The sequence below is a fragment of the Leptonychotes weddellii genome, chromosome 6 (genome assembly GCF_054177405.1).
Source record: "Leptonychotes weddellii isolate Sample4059 chromosome 6, ASM5417740v2, whole genome shotgun sequence".
In the NCBI taxonomy this organism is placed as follows: domain Eukaryota; kingdom Metazoa; phylum Chordata; class Mammalia; order Carnivora; family Phocidae; genus Leptonychotes; species Leptonychotes weddellii.
In genome coordinates this window covers 7,390,211-7,406,413 of record NC_138374.1, presented here as the reverse complement: position 1 = coordinate 7,406,413, position 16,203 = coordinate 7,390,211, and the positions used below count along the sequence as shown (strand labels likewise).

Genomic DNA, 16,203 nt, shown 5'->3' with positions numbered 1-16,203 from the left:
GGGGGTGGTATCAAGATTCTCGAACTGTTCTGCTTTGCTATTTGCTTGCTTTGGGGACCTTGCTTGACGGGAGCGGGCGCTCAGTGGGGACAGGAGAGGCTATCTTTGCTGGAAAGGAGGCTCACATGCAATCAAGAATCACTGGGCTCACGATGCCTTTGACATTCCTAACCAGAGCAGGCGATCAATAGAGGCAGAGATTAGAGGTCACAGAGATGGTGGAGGGGGTCAGGAAGTGATGACTCAATGGGCCCCGGTGGGTGGGTTTATGGGTCCACGATGAAGTTCAGACACTAGACAGAGCTGGTGATTGCAACACCTTGTGAATATGCCAAATACCACTGACCTGTATCTTTAAAATGGTTCATTGGACGTTACACAAGTTTCACCTCGTTTCTTTTTTTTTTTTTAAAAAGGGCTGCCTGCCTCCTCTGCAGATGAGGAGGCCACCAGAGACACATCGCCAGAAAAGACAGTTGTCGAAAGTGCTGATGTTTCTACAGTTCCCCAATAATCAACACGGAGCAGCTGGACCAAGAAGAGAAACCACGAGTTTATTTAAGCTCAGTAAGGGCACGTTGCCCTCAGTTGCAGGGACAACAGGCAGCACCCAGCAAGGCTGGATCCCCCCGAACTGAGAGGGGTTCCCTCGGTGTAAGGATGCCTGACACGCTTCCCTGGTTATACTCGAGAGCTCTGGGGGCAGCGAAGGTGTCTGTCTTCTCCCAGAATCCCAGGGCCCTGCCTCAGAACGGGCACATCCTATGTGTTTGATGTATGAATGCAGGAGTGAGGAATGAATGAATGGGGGGACGGATGGATAGAGATCCCAATCAAGTTATTTAGGAAAGACTACTTACGAAAAAGTTAACACTTCCTGGGGCTGGGAGACCTCTGAGAAGGGGCCCACTTCATGCTGCGATGCTACGCCCTATCGCCAGGGTGGAACGAAGGCGGAAAGGTAGGGCAGAGGGCGTGGTGAATGCCAACCACATCCTTGGGGCTGAAAACAACTATGGGACATTATGCCATCTCTGGGTCTCTAGTGTACTAGTTTTCTAGGGCCACCAGAACAAAGTATCACAAACTAGGCAGCTTAAAGCCAATGTACCCTCTCACAGGTCTGAAGGATAGGGGTCTGAAATCAAGGTGTGGGAGGGGCTGTGCACACTCCAGGTTCGAGGGGAGGAGCTTTCCTGGCCTCTTCATAGCTCCTGGCAGTTGCTGGCCACCCCCGGCTTTGTAGCCACATCACGCCAATCTCTGCCCCTTCGTCATATGGCCTTCTCCCTCTGTCTCTCTTTTTTCTCTTCCTAAGGACACCAGTCATTGGAGTTAGGGCCCACCCTAATCTTAGCTGATCACACCTCTTTCCAAATAAGATCACATTCCGAGGTCCCCGATGGACAAGAATTGGCGGGGGGGGGGACGCTATTCAACCCAATGCAGTCAGTCATGGCATGCCCGATAGAAAGGCCCACCAGGGCAGGACGGCCCACCTTGCTGAACGGAGCTACTCTGGTATAGGAAGAGGGAGGCTTCTTGCTGTGTTCCTGAACCCAGGGCAGGAGGGAAATCTGTGGTTCCCCATGTGACCTGCTCTCTCATCCCCAAATCTGAGTCCTCTGCACAAGGAGGAGACATGAGAGGTAGGCACTCTGGTTTCTGGAAAAGTAGAGGTTTATCCCCACCAGCAGGTCCTGAGAGCAGCCATAGCCTGCAAGAAACACACAGAGGACAAAACGAAAACAGGACGAGAAGAAATGAGACATCTTCTCGCTCATCCTCCCACCATCCATGCGGGCTGATGACCTTAGAAATGAGTTAGCCACAGAACCGATGGTCCAACCAAGGGCAGGAGAAGAAGGAAGAAGGGGAAAGTGGGGGGAATGACATCTGTTCCGCAGTGACTACGTAAGGGCACTCGACAAATGGCTCTTGCTTCGCCTCTGGGGGGGGGTCTGTGCATCAGGAATGGAAGCACAGATGAACAATGACAAGGAAGAAGGAACGCAGCCCACGTGCATTCCAGGAGAGCAACAGAGTCCTTCTCATGGAACTCATGGCTTTGAAAGGCAAAAGGCTCCATCAAGCCCGGATGGGACAAGGGAGGGGAAGGGAGTTCCTGGTCTCTATCTAAAAAAGAAACGATATTTCAATCCCACTCGCTCCCCTCCCCCAACCCGGAAGCCCAAGAGACAGGAAATCAGAGGAAGACAAGAGCCAGACAGGAAATGGGAAGCAGAGGAAAGGTCTAGGCGGAGAGAACACAGTCTCAGCAGCATGGTGGCAGGCCATGGATCCCCCCCACTGGGATGACCAGGAGTCTTAGGGACAGAAATGTTAACTGTCAGGTCTGTGTAGTTCTGTGTTACGTGCAGCAAAACCCTGTTTTTATCCCCAAACCTCAGCAGTCAGCCCTCATGTGAATCAGCATCTGCGCAGACTGTTGCTCTCAAATCCAGGGGGAAGGGGGATGATGGCGTGAGCTGACCAGGAGCAGCGCTGGGAGAAGGCATGGGAAACAGGAGGCAGAAAGCAACACCCTGGCAAGTGCAGGCGACCACCCCAGGTAGCCCCAGAAATACCGGGGGCAGGAGGGGAAAGGAGACTCAGGATCTTCCATAGGTACACAGGGAGGGCTTGAGTCATCCCACGGGGATGCTTTAGGAAAGGGCAACACAGGAGTGGAAACACTTAGTCCCAATTCTACAGGGAAGCTCTTATCTCCACTTCAGACACGAGAAAAGCAAGGCATAGAGCATTTCCACAAGTTACTCAAGACCACAGGTGCCAGGGGATGATAGGAGACTGTGAACCTGATCTAGGCCAGAGCTCATGCCCTTTCTGTGCACCCAGCTTCCCTGAAAGGCACATGAATTCTTCTCTTTTTTTTCAGATCACACAAGGCCTGGGCAACCAGTAACAACGAAGGCAGCCTGCAGCTGGGACATAGCCCTTCCCATGAGCGCTTCTAGTTTCATCCGAAAGAGGCTGAACACATCACCCTTAGCAAAGCAAGACAAACTAAGGGCCCCGGCAACTTTTGTTCTGATGCCTGTCTTTTCAAAACCTAGGCCAGGGCCCAAAATAATGACCAGTTCCATGGGATGAGTAGGTATGCAAACTGTGGGCTTTGTGAAGAAAAGTGGAAGGTAGCAAAGCAACTAGATTGACGAAGTCTTTTGCAGCTCTGCTGACCCAACGGAGCCCATCTTTCTCCTGATTTCTCCATACTGATGAGACGCGGGTGGGGCTGGCTGAAACAGGTCAGCCAGAGAGGTGGTGGTCTTATGATTGGAATATTTTCTCAGTGATTTATGCCTGGGAGGGCATGTGCATGAGGAAGAAGGAAGGAGATGCAGCGTGTCCCTCGGTCCTGGTCCACCCACAGGAATGACTGTGGGGCGTCTGCCCTTAGCAGCGCCTCCATGCTGCAGGACAAACAAGCTCCTGTCCCCAGATGTCCGCACAGCTCCTCACAAGGTCCTGAGTTGAATCCAAGAACCCCAGACACCTCAGCCCTGTGCAGATGGAGGGCAGTCACTCGGACCCGGGGGCAGGGAACACCAGGCGGGAGGAGTGGCGCTTTCCCCAGGGAGGTCGGAATCACACCTTCACAGGAGTAGCCGCTCAGCAGCACCAGGGCTCAAGCACGGCCATCCCCGGCCCTGAAAGTCATTTCCCGGGCCCCTGGGTACGCTCCTGTCGTCCTGTGGGGAAATCGCGGGCAGAGCCATGGGGCCCTTTTCAGAAACAGAGAGCACACATGGCAGTATTGTTTACAACAGCAAAATAGCTGAAAACCACCAACTCTGTGACCTTGAAGTCAGCCAGCATGTGTCTTAACCTGAAATATTCATTATTAAAAATGTATCTTAGGAAGATCTCCCCAGCTTCTGATATGCACAGATCTTTATTCACGTTCATCCAAAATGGGCAAGTCCATTCAAATGTGGGGAAGAGGACTTCTTTATACTTTTATTTATTTATTTGAGAGAGACAGAGAGAGAGCACGAGTGGGGAGGGGCAGGGGGAGAGGGAGAGAATCTCAAGCAGACTCCCCACTGAGCATGGAGCCTGACGTGGGGCTTGATCCCAGGACCCTGAGATCATGACCTGAGCCAAAATCGAGAGTCAGCCGCTTAACCAAGTCACCCAGGTGCCCCGACTTTTTTTTTTTTTTCACTTTTTAAATAATGAACAACTGAGAGGGTATCACGTTAAGTGAAGTCAGTCAGACTGAGAAAGACAAGTACCATATGATTTCACTCACATGTGGAATCTTAAAAAACCAAATGTATAAACAAGCAAACAAAAAGCAGAATCAGGCCTATAAGTACAGAGAACAAACCGGTGGTTGCTAGAGGGGAGGGGGTGGGGGTTGGGGGCAAACAAGGGTGAAGGGGAGCGGGAGATCCAGGCTTCCAGTTCTGCAATGAATAAGGCGCAGGAATAAAAGGCACAGCATTGGGAACACAGTCCCTGATCCTGCAACAGCATTTACGGGGACAGATGGGAGCTACAGCCAAGGTGAGCACAGCGTAATCACCATGCTATACACCTGAAACTCATGTAACGTGTGTGTCAACTAGGCGCAAATAGATAACTTTGAAAGAAAAAAGGATAATAAAATTTTTTTGAATTAAAAAAATTTTAATTGTGGTACAATACATATCTAATTTGCCATCCTAACCTCATCTTTAAGGGTCCAGTTGAGTAGTGTTAAGTATATCCACACTGTTGTGGATAAACAGATCGCTAGAACTTTCTCATCTTGCAAAACTGAAACTGTAACCATAAACAACACTCCATTTTCTTTTCCTTTTGAGCTTTAAAAATCCTATTAATAGACCATGGCATGCAGTAATTCATTTTCCAGTTCAAAAATTTCTGGACACATTACTCATGAAAGCTTGAAAAGAATCACCACCTCCCTCTGCCCTGAACTGAGAGTTCTCAGGAAGATGGTATGCACAGAACAAAGAAAGCAGAAGAAAAAGGTAAATGAATTTTTCATAAACAAGAGTTCCAGGAAAAAACTCTGGGAGGCTGCATTTAGACCACAAGGTCACCTTGGGATTGAGCAGCTGAGTTGTTGGGTCATCTCTGTCTTTGGCCTCATTAACTTGCCCAAAGGGACTGTGCCCACAGCAGGGCAGTGAGCAAGGTTCACTTACCCACGTGGACGAGGGGGCCCCCGGGCTGCCCTAGTCCCTTAGATGTGACTGCTGCCAGGAGGAATGCACAAAGGCCAGTTCCCCTCTGGGCAGACTGCTAAGTAACTTCTAGAAGAGAAATGGCCCTAAATATTTGGGGTTGGAAATAGAGCCATTCCAAGTCTGTACTTGAAACTCACCTAGAATTCACATTGTAACTGTTGCGTCTTTGTGTTTAAATTGCCCCAAGGACCTATCTTCAAACACACACACACACACCAAGCATAACTTCACAGGGAAATATTTATTTCATGAGACTCTCACAGGGTGCCCTTTGCCGTTTACCAACAATGGATGAATTCCTGCCCACAGAGAGAAACCACGACCCTGCTCTTTCAAACAAGCAGATGGAGGCTGTGATGAGTGACACAGGAGAGCAAGTCTCCCGGCCTGGCACAAAGAGGGCCTCTCAGACACCTGCCTGCGTCTGTGTCTGCAGACTCTCCAGGCTCTGGAAAGCCCAGCGGGCCCCGGGGGCGGCAGGGGGGACCTGGGGGGACCACTCCAGCACCAACCAGCCACAAAAGGAGGCCCAGGTCCCAAATCAGGCCAGCCTTCAATATCGTCTCCGGATCAGCCTTGAAAATGCACACACCCTTTGCACCAGGGACCCTATTTTTCATAATCTGACGTAAGCACTCATCCTGTGATTGAATAATCCTGTAATTTACACAGTAATCACTGACGTGCACAATGACATAGAAACGAAGACGTTCCTCGTGTGGTTCTTTATGGAACCAAAATATTGGAAAAAACTGAACTTTCCACTGTAAGACAGATTAAAAACAGGATTTTTGTCTATAGACTAGATAAATGCACCCACAAGACAGATGGTCTCTAATAGTTTTAATGACATTAAAAAAAGTTTTCACAAGCTAGTAAGTCCAAATATATAACAAAGAATCTGTCTGGTGTGAGCGTGAGTAGGTAGGCAGATAGACCCATCTTTCTCACCAATACAGAGTTTGTGTTCTAAAAATTCATACTTGGCAAAGCAAGAACTTGGATATTACGGATTGAGAGAAAAGCAATAAATGACATTAAATGTGCTTTGAAAAGCAAGAAATGTAAGTTCACAGTGGGGGAGGGGGGTTGATGGCTACAGAAATAGCCTGATGGCTACAGTGGTTCCTGAGAGCATCAGAGCTGGGCAAACTCCAAAAATAGCAAGGCCTCACTCTCCCACTAGACAAGAGTGGTAAGGAAAGCTATAACCCAAAGCCGTGTTCCTTGTTCCTAGGGATGGACTGTGGGTGGACAGGGATGTGGAAATTCCTATAGGCCCTAATGAAGAGTCTTAGGAATGTGCTAGGAGCTAGCTTCCTGCCCTGAAGATGCCCGGGCAGGATGAAGGGGTTGCCATCTACAGGCTCCATATGGGCACAAACTCACAGATTTTGAAAGGCCAGACCAAGCCAGCCATGAGCCAGGCCAGATCAGCCTGTCCAGAGCAGACACCAGCTGGGATCCAGAGGACACACACGTGAACTCAAGCCCCCTTCTTCCTGCCCCCCTGAGGTCACACCCAGATATCATCATATGAAAATAAGCTGCGGGAAATAAAGAGGCATTTACCCAAAGACCCAGGCACCCAAGCAAAGCGACTTCAACAGAAAGAGATTGTGTATGTGGTCACATTTAAAATTAACTTCTGCCACCTCCTCTACTCCAAGTAGTGGGAGCACTCAAGGACAATTAAATAGGCTATGAAAAATTTTCTCTAATTTTTTTTTTTTTTTGCTTGCTTCTGAGTGGTAGCGTTGAGTGAATTTTCAGCCCTGAAACGTGCATCATCTTAAAATCCCAGGAGGCACGACCACAGTTGGCACCTCACTTTGGTACCCCCAAATATTCATGGCGTTTCCGAGTGGGATTAGGGGAGGTTTTTATTTATTTTCTTTCTGCTCAGCTAGGTTTTCGAAATATTCTGCAATAGATGTACTATCTCTTTTTTTTTTTTTTTACAGGAGTACAAGATTGCTTAGTTTGCGGTCACCCTGGCCAGGCACCTGTTCTCCACCAGCAAACCCCTGCAGCAAGTTGGGAAGGGCAGGCTCACCTGGCAGTGGACAGCCAAGGATCTCCATCCTCATACAGATGCTCCCGTTGTCGAACCAGGACCGTGGATTGATGCGGATGTAGCGGGCCACCATGGGGACGGGCAGCTCGTTGAGGACAGGGATCTCCTTTTCACTGTTTCCTTCAAATATCTACTTAGGCACAAGAAGGAAAAAGGCGAATCTTTTAGAGCTCGATTATCAAGGGATAAAGGGTAATTCACTCATTCCATAAGATTTCACTGAGGAGCACCCACTGTGTGCAGGGCATTGAGGGGAAAAGAGAAATGAATCAGGCATGGACCCTGCCCTCAGGAAGCCCCCATCTACCGGGGTGGCGGAGAGAGGAGGAGGAGGGAATACTTTGATAATCTGGGTGAAGTCTATTAGTACCATGGCAGAGGGACAGCCACAGAGCTCTGGGATTTCAGAAGAAGAAAAGGACCAGGCAGAGCTTTAGGGAGCAGGTGGTATTTGAATTGGCCTTGAAGGAAAACTATTTAGATCTGTGGGATGGGAGGGATTCTAGAGACAAGCAGCAGGAATGACTGGAGAAGCCCAGAGGTGGGCTTCAGAAGGAACAGAGCAACTGGCCCTCTTTTCCTGGAACACAGGGGAAGTGTGTGCAGGGGGTAAGAAAGAGAGAGAAGGTTGAAAGCAGAGATGCCATCAGATTGTGGAAGATTCTGGATACCATGGGAGGAAGGATGTGCTTGAGAACCTGACAAAGAGGGTGACATGATCATCAGAACTGGCTAATCTGGAGCGAATCATGGAGTGGAAAGATGGATTATTAAAGGAAGTTGGAGAACTATTGCACCCGAGTAGCTGTGAGGGGCGCAGGCATATTTCCTGTGCCACGTGTCCCCCAAGGCTGCCACCCCCAAGGTGGATTGTGGAAGAAACTGCATCCCAGCGGCTCAGAATTTCACATTAGCTCTACATAGGCCACTTGGCACTAAGCTTCCGGGCATGGAAGCGGGGCAGGGAGGAGGGGGACATTATCCATCATCGGTTTGAGCTGACACAGCATCAGCAGACACTGATGGGGCACACATTGCCTCTCTTTGCAGGGACCCACATAGCCAGACACCAAGGGCATGGACAGAGGGAACACGAAACTCACCATGTCTCCAGATCCGTTCTTAACAGTGACCCATGTATGGCTGTCATTGCTCACCATAACCTTGTAGGAGGTCACCCAGTCACTCCTAAAAGAAAATAAAACATCATTGGAACTACACATTTTACAATGTTCACCTTTGGGGCGCCTGGGTGGCTCAGTCAGCTGAGCATCCAACTCTTGGTTTCGGTTCAGGTCATGATCTCGGGGTCATGGGATCGAGCTGCGCTCAGCGCAGAATCTGCTTAAGACTCTCTCTCCCTCTCCCTCTGCCCCTCCCACACACACACCCCCTGCCTCTCTCTCTCGCTCTCTCTCTCAAATAAATAAATAAATAAATAAATCTTTAAAACGTTCACCTCTTCAATGTAGAGGTGCAGCAATAAGGAAGAACAGCGGACCCCTGAACAACACGGGTTTGAACTACAAGGGTCCACTCACACGTGGATTTTTCTTGATAAATACAGGACAGTACTATAAATGTGTTTTCTCTCCTTATGATTTTGGAGAGTCAAAAGTTATACACAGATTTTCAACTGTACAGGGTGTCAGTGCCCCTAACCCTTGCGTTGTTCAAGGGTCATTGGTCGGTCCCAGCAGTGGACAACATTGGTTCACAGCCTGGCCCCACTGCTCACCCTCCCTGTTGCGTTGGCCAGCTAACTGACCCAACTATGTCACTGTTGATTCATCCATAAAATGAGGATCCTAAAAGCACCAAGCTTAAAGGATTAATGTGAGCGTTCGGTGGTTTAATACTCCTTAAACACTTAGGACAGTGCGTGGTACCAAGTAAGTCCTGCACGCTGGTCACACATAAAGATCTACAGACACTTACATATTTCTTTATATTTACATCGCACATGGGAATAGAGTTCCATGCAGAAAAGTAACCTCAGTAAAAATTGCAGTTGGTCTAGAAATTTCATTTGGAAAATGATTTGGGAACATAAGAAACTAGATGCCACCAACCAAAAAAATAACAGCTTGCCTGTCTAGGAGACACTGGGCTTCTCCTTGGCTGTCACAGCCATTCAGACAATCCCCCCGCCCCCAGTGATAATCCAGCACACTAGCTGGGCCCAACGCCAGACCCACCATCATGTCCTGCTGCAGAGAAATCACTGAGGTGACAACAGCCATGAATGGACTTCCCAGAGTGGGGGTCAATCTGATAGGCCATATCAAAAAAACATGGGGAAAACACATTTTGGTCTCTCAGCCTCAGCTGTTCATAACATTAACTGTTAACCAATATAGAAGATTCTTTCGGAGCATCATCCTTTTTAAAAATACTGGAACGAAACACCAATTCAGTAATCCTTTAGAACATTCTGCCAGCTGAAGCACTTGGAGTCCTTCTTTTCCTACTGTGAAATCTCCTTGGATTCAGGATCCAGATATATCCCAATACGGTTCTGAGTTTCTGAATCAGCACGGCCTAGTAAAGTTCATTTAGAAAGATGAGCTGCTTTTCTTCATTCTGGTTCATCTGACTTGTGAAAATTATTCCTAGGTGCTTTAATAGATGCTTGGAAACAAACCCTCCCCTCGAGCCTCCTCTCTTCTCTCTCCTCCCTACCAGCTTTGTCTGAATCCCCGCCAGATGCTGGAAGCTGTCAAACAACATGTTCCCCCTGGGAGGGTGAAGGCTGAGCCCGCACCTGCAGACCGAGATGCATCCAGCGCGCCTTCTGAACGGCACCTAGGCACAGCACATGTCCTCTGCACTGGAAAATATCCTCACCCCAAATACCAACCTGTGTCCCACATTCAAATAATCTCTAAAGACCTTGCAACTGCAGTCCCTTTTGCGGTCCGTTGGTCTGTGTGCCTGTGACGCCCCACAGTGATCTGGCAAGGCAGCCTGCCGAGCTGGGGGCCCATCCCACCTGCAGAGATGGAGGTGATAGCCTTAGGAAGCCTCTCGGTCAAGAGAAACACACAATAAGAGAGGGGTAGAAAGAAAAATTAAAATAAGCTGTCCAAAGAAAGGGGGAGAAAAAAAACCAAAGAAATGAAAATCAAATAATTTCTCAAACTTAAACGTGGACAAATCCACTACTTAGGTTTGAAGGGCAATTAACTGTTTACGTGGTTCTGACCTCCACTCTGGACTGCAGACATCCGTCCCTCGCTCTGTCTGACTGACCTCTCGCCACTTCTCATGTCCCAGCAACATCTCATATTTACCCCACCCCAACCGATGGGTGCATGGCTCCTGCTCTCCATCCTGACCTGGGCCAGACCGAGCTCCTGCCTCAGAAAAGGTACTGGCATCCCCCCACGGGAACAAAATCCCAGGATCCTCCGTGATACCCCACTTTCTCTGCACCCCCCCACACCTCCATTGAGACCATCACCAAATTCTGTCAATGTCACCTCCCACATTTTTCTGGAATCTACCCAACCCCTTCCATCTTCACTGCCACCACCCCAGCCCATTCTCTCGGGCCAGGACTGCTGCAGGTCCCTCTAATTGGTCTCCTGGCATTTAAGCTGCCTCCCAATCTATCCTGCAGTTAGAGACTGGTTTTTTCTAATGAAGTATTATCATGTCACCACCTGCTTAAAATACCACTCCTCTCTGGTAGTAAGACCAAAATCCTCATCACATTCTGTAAGACTCTTGCTTACCTTTTTTTTTCTGGGCTCTTTCTTTCAATTCCTGATAATGATTATACTCTCTTGTCTCAGGGCCTTTGCACATACTGTTTTCATCTTCCTCCTCTCCCATCCTGCCTGTCTCTAAATCATTCAGACCTCAAACCTTATCAGATAAGGCAGGTCTAATTCTCCATTTTAGCCAATTTCTTTTCTTATATGTTCCTTTCTTTCATAGTTTAGTTCCACTTATAATTTTATACCCCTTTCTAGAATTATCTGATAGTGTATTTATCTCCCACTGGAGTTGAAGCATCTCATAGATGGAGGAAGAAGAGATGATGGCACTTTGGAGGATGCAAAAGGAAGCTGGTGTTCCTGGAGGGCAGAGCGAGGGACAAGGCAGGACAAACGGGGCTGGGTGGGCTATGCAGACCATTTGATGGGAGTGAAACTTCCTCTGCCAAGCAATAGGGGGCTGGCCCCCTTGCAGTCCACCAAGCATGGTCAGAAGTACCTCAAGACCAATTAGAAAGGCTCCTCCACTTCCAAAATTTCTGCCTTAACAGAACGTTTGAAAACCAGAGATGACCTTAGTGTCTCCCATTTACTCCCATTTACTCTAACCAACTCTCCTTTCTACCACCTTTCTACCGCTCCTGCTGAAATGAAAGTGATGGCAGAGGTCCTCCTGCCACAGGTTTATGCATAAACAGCCTTTGTTCATTTTGTCTCAGGCTTAGTTTTGTCTTTGACAATTCATACTGTTGCCCATATTATGATTTTTTTCATTCTCATTGCTGTCTAGTATTCCACTCAAAGAATGGACACTTGGTCCATTTTACTACTAATGAGCATCTGAGTAGTTTCCAGATTGGGCTGTTATGAACAGCGGTTCTATGAATATTCTTGTATGTATCTGGTGGTGAATTTATACAAAATTCTGTTTGGTGTGATCATAGGGTCCCAGGATACAGATGTGTTCAGCGGTAGTAGCTTTCCAAAGTAACTAACTACTAACACTCAAACAAGCAATGTATGAGAGTTCTGGTTGCTCCACATTCCTGTCAACACTCGGTATTTTCTTCCTTTTTCATTTTAGCTATTCTGATGGGTGTGCCCTGTTATTTCGTGGTGATTTTTATTTTAATGTCCTGGATGACTAAGGAAGTTTGACACGTTGTATGTTTATTGGGCATGTGGATATCATCTTCTGTGAAATGCTTATTCAAAATTTCCCCCCTTTTTAATTAAATTGTCTTTCTTATTTTGATTTGTAAGAGCTCTTTATATATTCTAGATAGGAGTTTTTTGTTGAGTATATGGATTGCTAATATCTTCTCCAGTTTGCATCCTCTTTTTCATTCTCTTTGTGGTATCTTTTTTTAAATTTTATTTATTTATTTGACAGAAAGAGAGAGAGAGCATGCACATGTGGGGGTAGGAGTAGAGGGAGAAGCAGACTCCCCACTGAGCAGGGAGCCCGATGTGGGGCTCAACCCCAAGACCCTGAGATCATGACCTGAGCTGAAGGCAGATGCCAAATCGAATGAGCCACCCAGGCACCCCATCTTTGTGGTATTTTTTAATAAACAGAACATCTTAATCTTTACATAGGCCAATTAACCTTTGTTTTCTTTACAGTTTTCAGTATTTGTGCCCTTTTCAATACATTTTTGCCTACTCCAAGATCATAAAGATATTCTCCTAGGCATTCTTCTAAAAGCTTTATTGCTTTACCTTTTAATTTAGATCTGTAACCCACAAAGAGTTGACTATTATATGGTGTAGGTAGGGGTCAAGATACATTTTTTTCTATAAGGGCTTTCAAGTGACCTAGAACCATTTATATGATTATTTTTCTACAGCACATCAGTGACACATTTGCTATAGATCATGTGGTAGGCATGTTTCTTGATGCTCTATTCTCTTCCATTGGGCTATTTCCTATCGGTGCTAAACCCATCCTGTCTTGATTTCTATAGCCTTACAGTAAGTCTTTATATCTGGTAGTGTACATTTTCCTATTTTGTTTTTGCTTTTCACAGTTCCCTGGACTATTCCTGGCCCTTTGTGTTCCCATATAAATTTTAGAATCACCTTGTCAATTTCCAAAACAAGGATCTTTGGATTTTAATTGAGATGGCACTAAATATAAGGTCAGTTTTAAGGGAATCAAGATATTTCAATATTAAGTCTCCTAATCCATAAACATGGTATATTCCTCTATTTATTTAGGCCTTATATTACTTATCTTTTGCTGAATTTATTCCTAAGTAGCTGATGTTTTTGATGATTTTATAAATGATATTACTTTAAATATTATTTTCTCCTTGTTTGTTGCTAGTATGTAGAAATACAAATGCTTTTTGTATGTTGATTTTATAGCCAGCTACTTCACTAATTCATTCATTAATTCTAATAGTCTGGGATTCCTTTGGATGTTGTTAAGGACATGGCAATGTCATCTGAGCACTATGACAGTTCTGCTTCTTTATTTCCAAATGTTAAGTCTATTATTTCTTTTTCTTGCCTTATTTGTTACACTGGATAGGATCTCCACTTCAACACTGAAAGAAGTGGCACTAATAGCTATCCTTGTCTGATTCCTGAGATTGAAGGAAAGGTTTAGGTATTCCACCACTGGGTAAGATATTTCCTGTAAGGTTTTCCCTTTGTTTCTTTGTTTTTATTTTAATGAAGTATGAGTTCTTTATTTTTCAAATAACAAGAAAATCTGGATGTTTGCAGCTGCTGGGACTTACTCAGCTGGCTGATTTGTGCCAGAGTCAACATCAACAGACATTCATTTGTCATATTTGTTATCTCAGAGCCCTAAGAGAATGTTCACAAGAGGACTCGGTGTACATTCATTTTTCCATATTGTTTCAGAGTTCTAAGAAGACACCCTTCTACGTTCATTTTCCATACTTGTCTCAGAGTTCTAAGAAAACATCAAGCTATACTCATTTTTCACACTTACTGTCTTTGGGTTGTAATATAGTTACTGCAGCTCCATATCATGTCCATGTTCAGAAAACACTGAATAAAGTCTTTCGGTTTCTATCAAACTACTTTCTAATGATTCAATAGGACAGTGTGCAATTCCTGTTGTTTGGGCTTTTTTTAACATTATTAAAACTTACAGTTCTTTTTTTTTTTTTAAGATTTTATTTATTTATTTGAGAGAGAGAGAATGAGAGACAGAGAGCATGAGAGGGAGGAGGATCAGAGGGAGAAGCAGACTCCCCGCCGAGCAGGGAGCCCGATGCGGGACTCGATCCCGGGACTCCAGGATCATGACCTGAGCCGAAGGCAGTCGCTTAACCAACTGAGCCACCCAGGCGCCCTATTTATTCCTAATTTAAAAGGAGTTTTTTTCTTTTAAACACAAATGACTACAGAATTTTCTCAGATGCCTTTTCCGCATGTATCAGAGTGTTCATATGATTTTTCTCTTTAGTCCTGTGTAGGTGGTGAATTACAGTGTTTGATTACAATTGTGGCTAAAACACCCTTATATTCCTGGAATAAATTCCACTCAGTGGTGATACATGATCCTTTTTATATACTGCTGGACTCAATTTAGTAATATATTGCTTATTTCTTGTATCTATGTTCATGAAAAAAAATTTTCCATAATTTTGCTTTTTGTAATGTCTTCATCAGATTTTGATATCAAGATTATGCTAACTCATAGTTGGGAAATGCTTCCCTGTTTCCATTCTCTGTATTTTTTTTTAAGTGCCATTTCGTTCTTAAATGTTTGGAAGAATTCAATCAAACTTTCTGAAATTAAGAGGTTTTGTGGGGGGCGCCTGGGTGGCTCAGTTGGTTAAGCGACTGCCTTCGGCTCAGGTCATGATCCTGGAGTCCCGGGATCGAGTCCCACGTCAGGCTCCCTGCTCGGCAGGGAGTCTGCTTCTCCCTCTGACCCTCCTCCCTCTCATGCTCTCTCTCTCTCTCTCATTCTCTCTCTCTCAAATAAATAAATAAAATCTTTAAAAAAAAAAAAAAAAAAAGAGGTTTTGGGGGGACAATATTTGATAATGAACTGATATTTTTAGTAGATATTAGACTACTCTGATATTCTATTTCTTCTTCTGTCAGTTTTAGTAACTTGTGCTTTTTGAAGAATTATTGCATTTCAACTATTTTCAATGTTATTGGCATAAACCTGTTCTTAGAATTACTTTATTGTCTTCTTAATGTCTGTAGCATTTTTAGTGATTCTCCCTTTTACAATTTTGATGTTGATAGTTGATTTTTTTTTCTTTTCCTAATCAGCCAAGAGTTTATTAATTTTATTAATATTTTCAAAGAATCAGGGGTGCCTGGGTGGCTCAGTTGGTTAAGCAACTGCCTTCGGCTCAGGTCATGATCCTGGAGTCCCGGGATCGAGTCCCGCATCGGGCTCCCTGCTCGGCAGGGAGTCTGCTTCTCCCTCTGATCCTCCCCCTCTCATGCTCTCTGTCTCCCATTCTCTCTCTCAGATAAAAAAAAAAAATATTTTCAAAGAATCAACTTTTGGCTTTGTTATCCTATTATGTGTTTCCTATAGGAACCATATAAAACCATATGTATCTCCTGTTAGGCACCATAAGACCCATATGAAGCAATCATTTTTACAGATCAAAATGGTTGACTACCAGAAATTTCCTAAGATGCAAACTAATATTTTATTAATTTCTACTCTTATCTTCACTGTTTTCTTCTTGGTACATTCTTTAGGTTTGATTTGCTGTTCATTTTGTATAGTTCCTTAAGACCATTAATTTTCAGTCTTCAATCCTAATATATGCATTTAAGTTAAAGTTCTTTCTGGGCATTGCTTTAGCTACATGCCATAATTTTTATATGTCTTATCTTCATTATCATTTAGTTCAAAATATTAATTCCAGTTGTGATTTCTCCTTTAACCATGGACTACTTAGGAGTATAATTTTAAATTTACAGGTGTGGGGGCTTTTCCAGTTTTGTTTTTATTACTGATTTCTAGTTTAACTCCATCATGGACAGAGAACAAACTTTGAATCATGTCAATCTTTTGACATTTGTTGAGACGTCCTTTATGGCTCAGCATACGGTCAATTTGGACTAATGTTCCAGTGCACTTAAAACCAATGTGTCAGTTCTGTAATTATGGTGTGTAGTGTTCCACATATAAAATTTTGATCAAATGTACTAATTGTGTTATTCA

The 16,203-nt window shown here is 45.1% G+C and overlaps 1 protein-coding gene across 1 annotated transcript in view; it reads right to left on the bottom strand.

The window, feature by feature from the left end:
• CPXM2 (carboxypeptidase X, M14 family member 2) overlaps positions 1 to 16,203 on the bottom strand; it is a 119,824-nt gene that overhangs the window by 32,243 nt on the left and 71,378 nt on the right. The window contains exons 5-6 of the mRNA XM_031029393.2: positions 8,403 to 8,487; positions 7,279 to 7,429 (exon numbers count right to left, since the gene is read on the bottom strand). Coding sequence (XP_030885253.2) covers positions 7,279 to 7,429; positions 8,403 to 8,487 — 236 coding nt within the window. The remainder of the gene's footprint in view (positions 1 to 7,278; positions 7,430 to 8,402; positions 8,488 to 16,203) is intronic.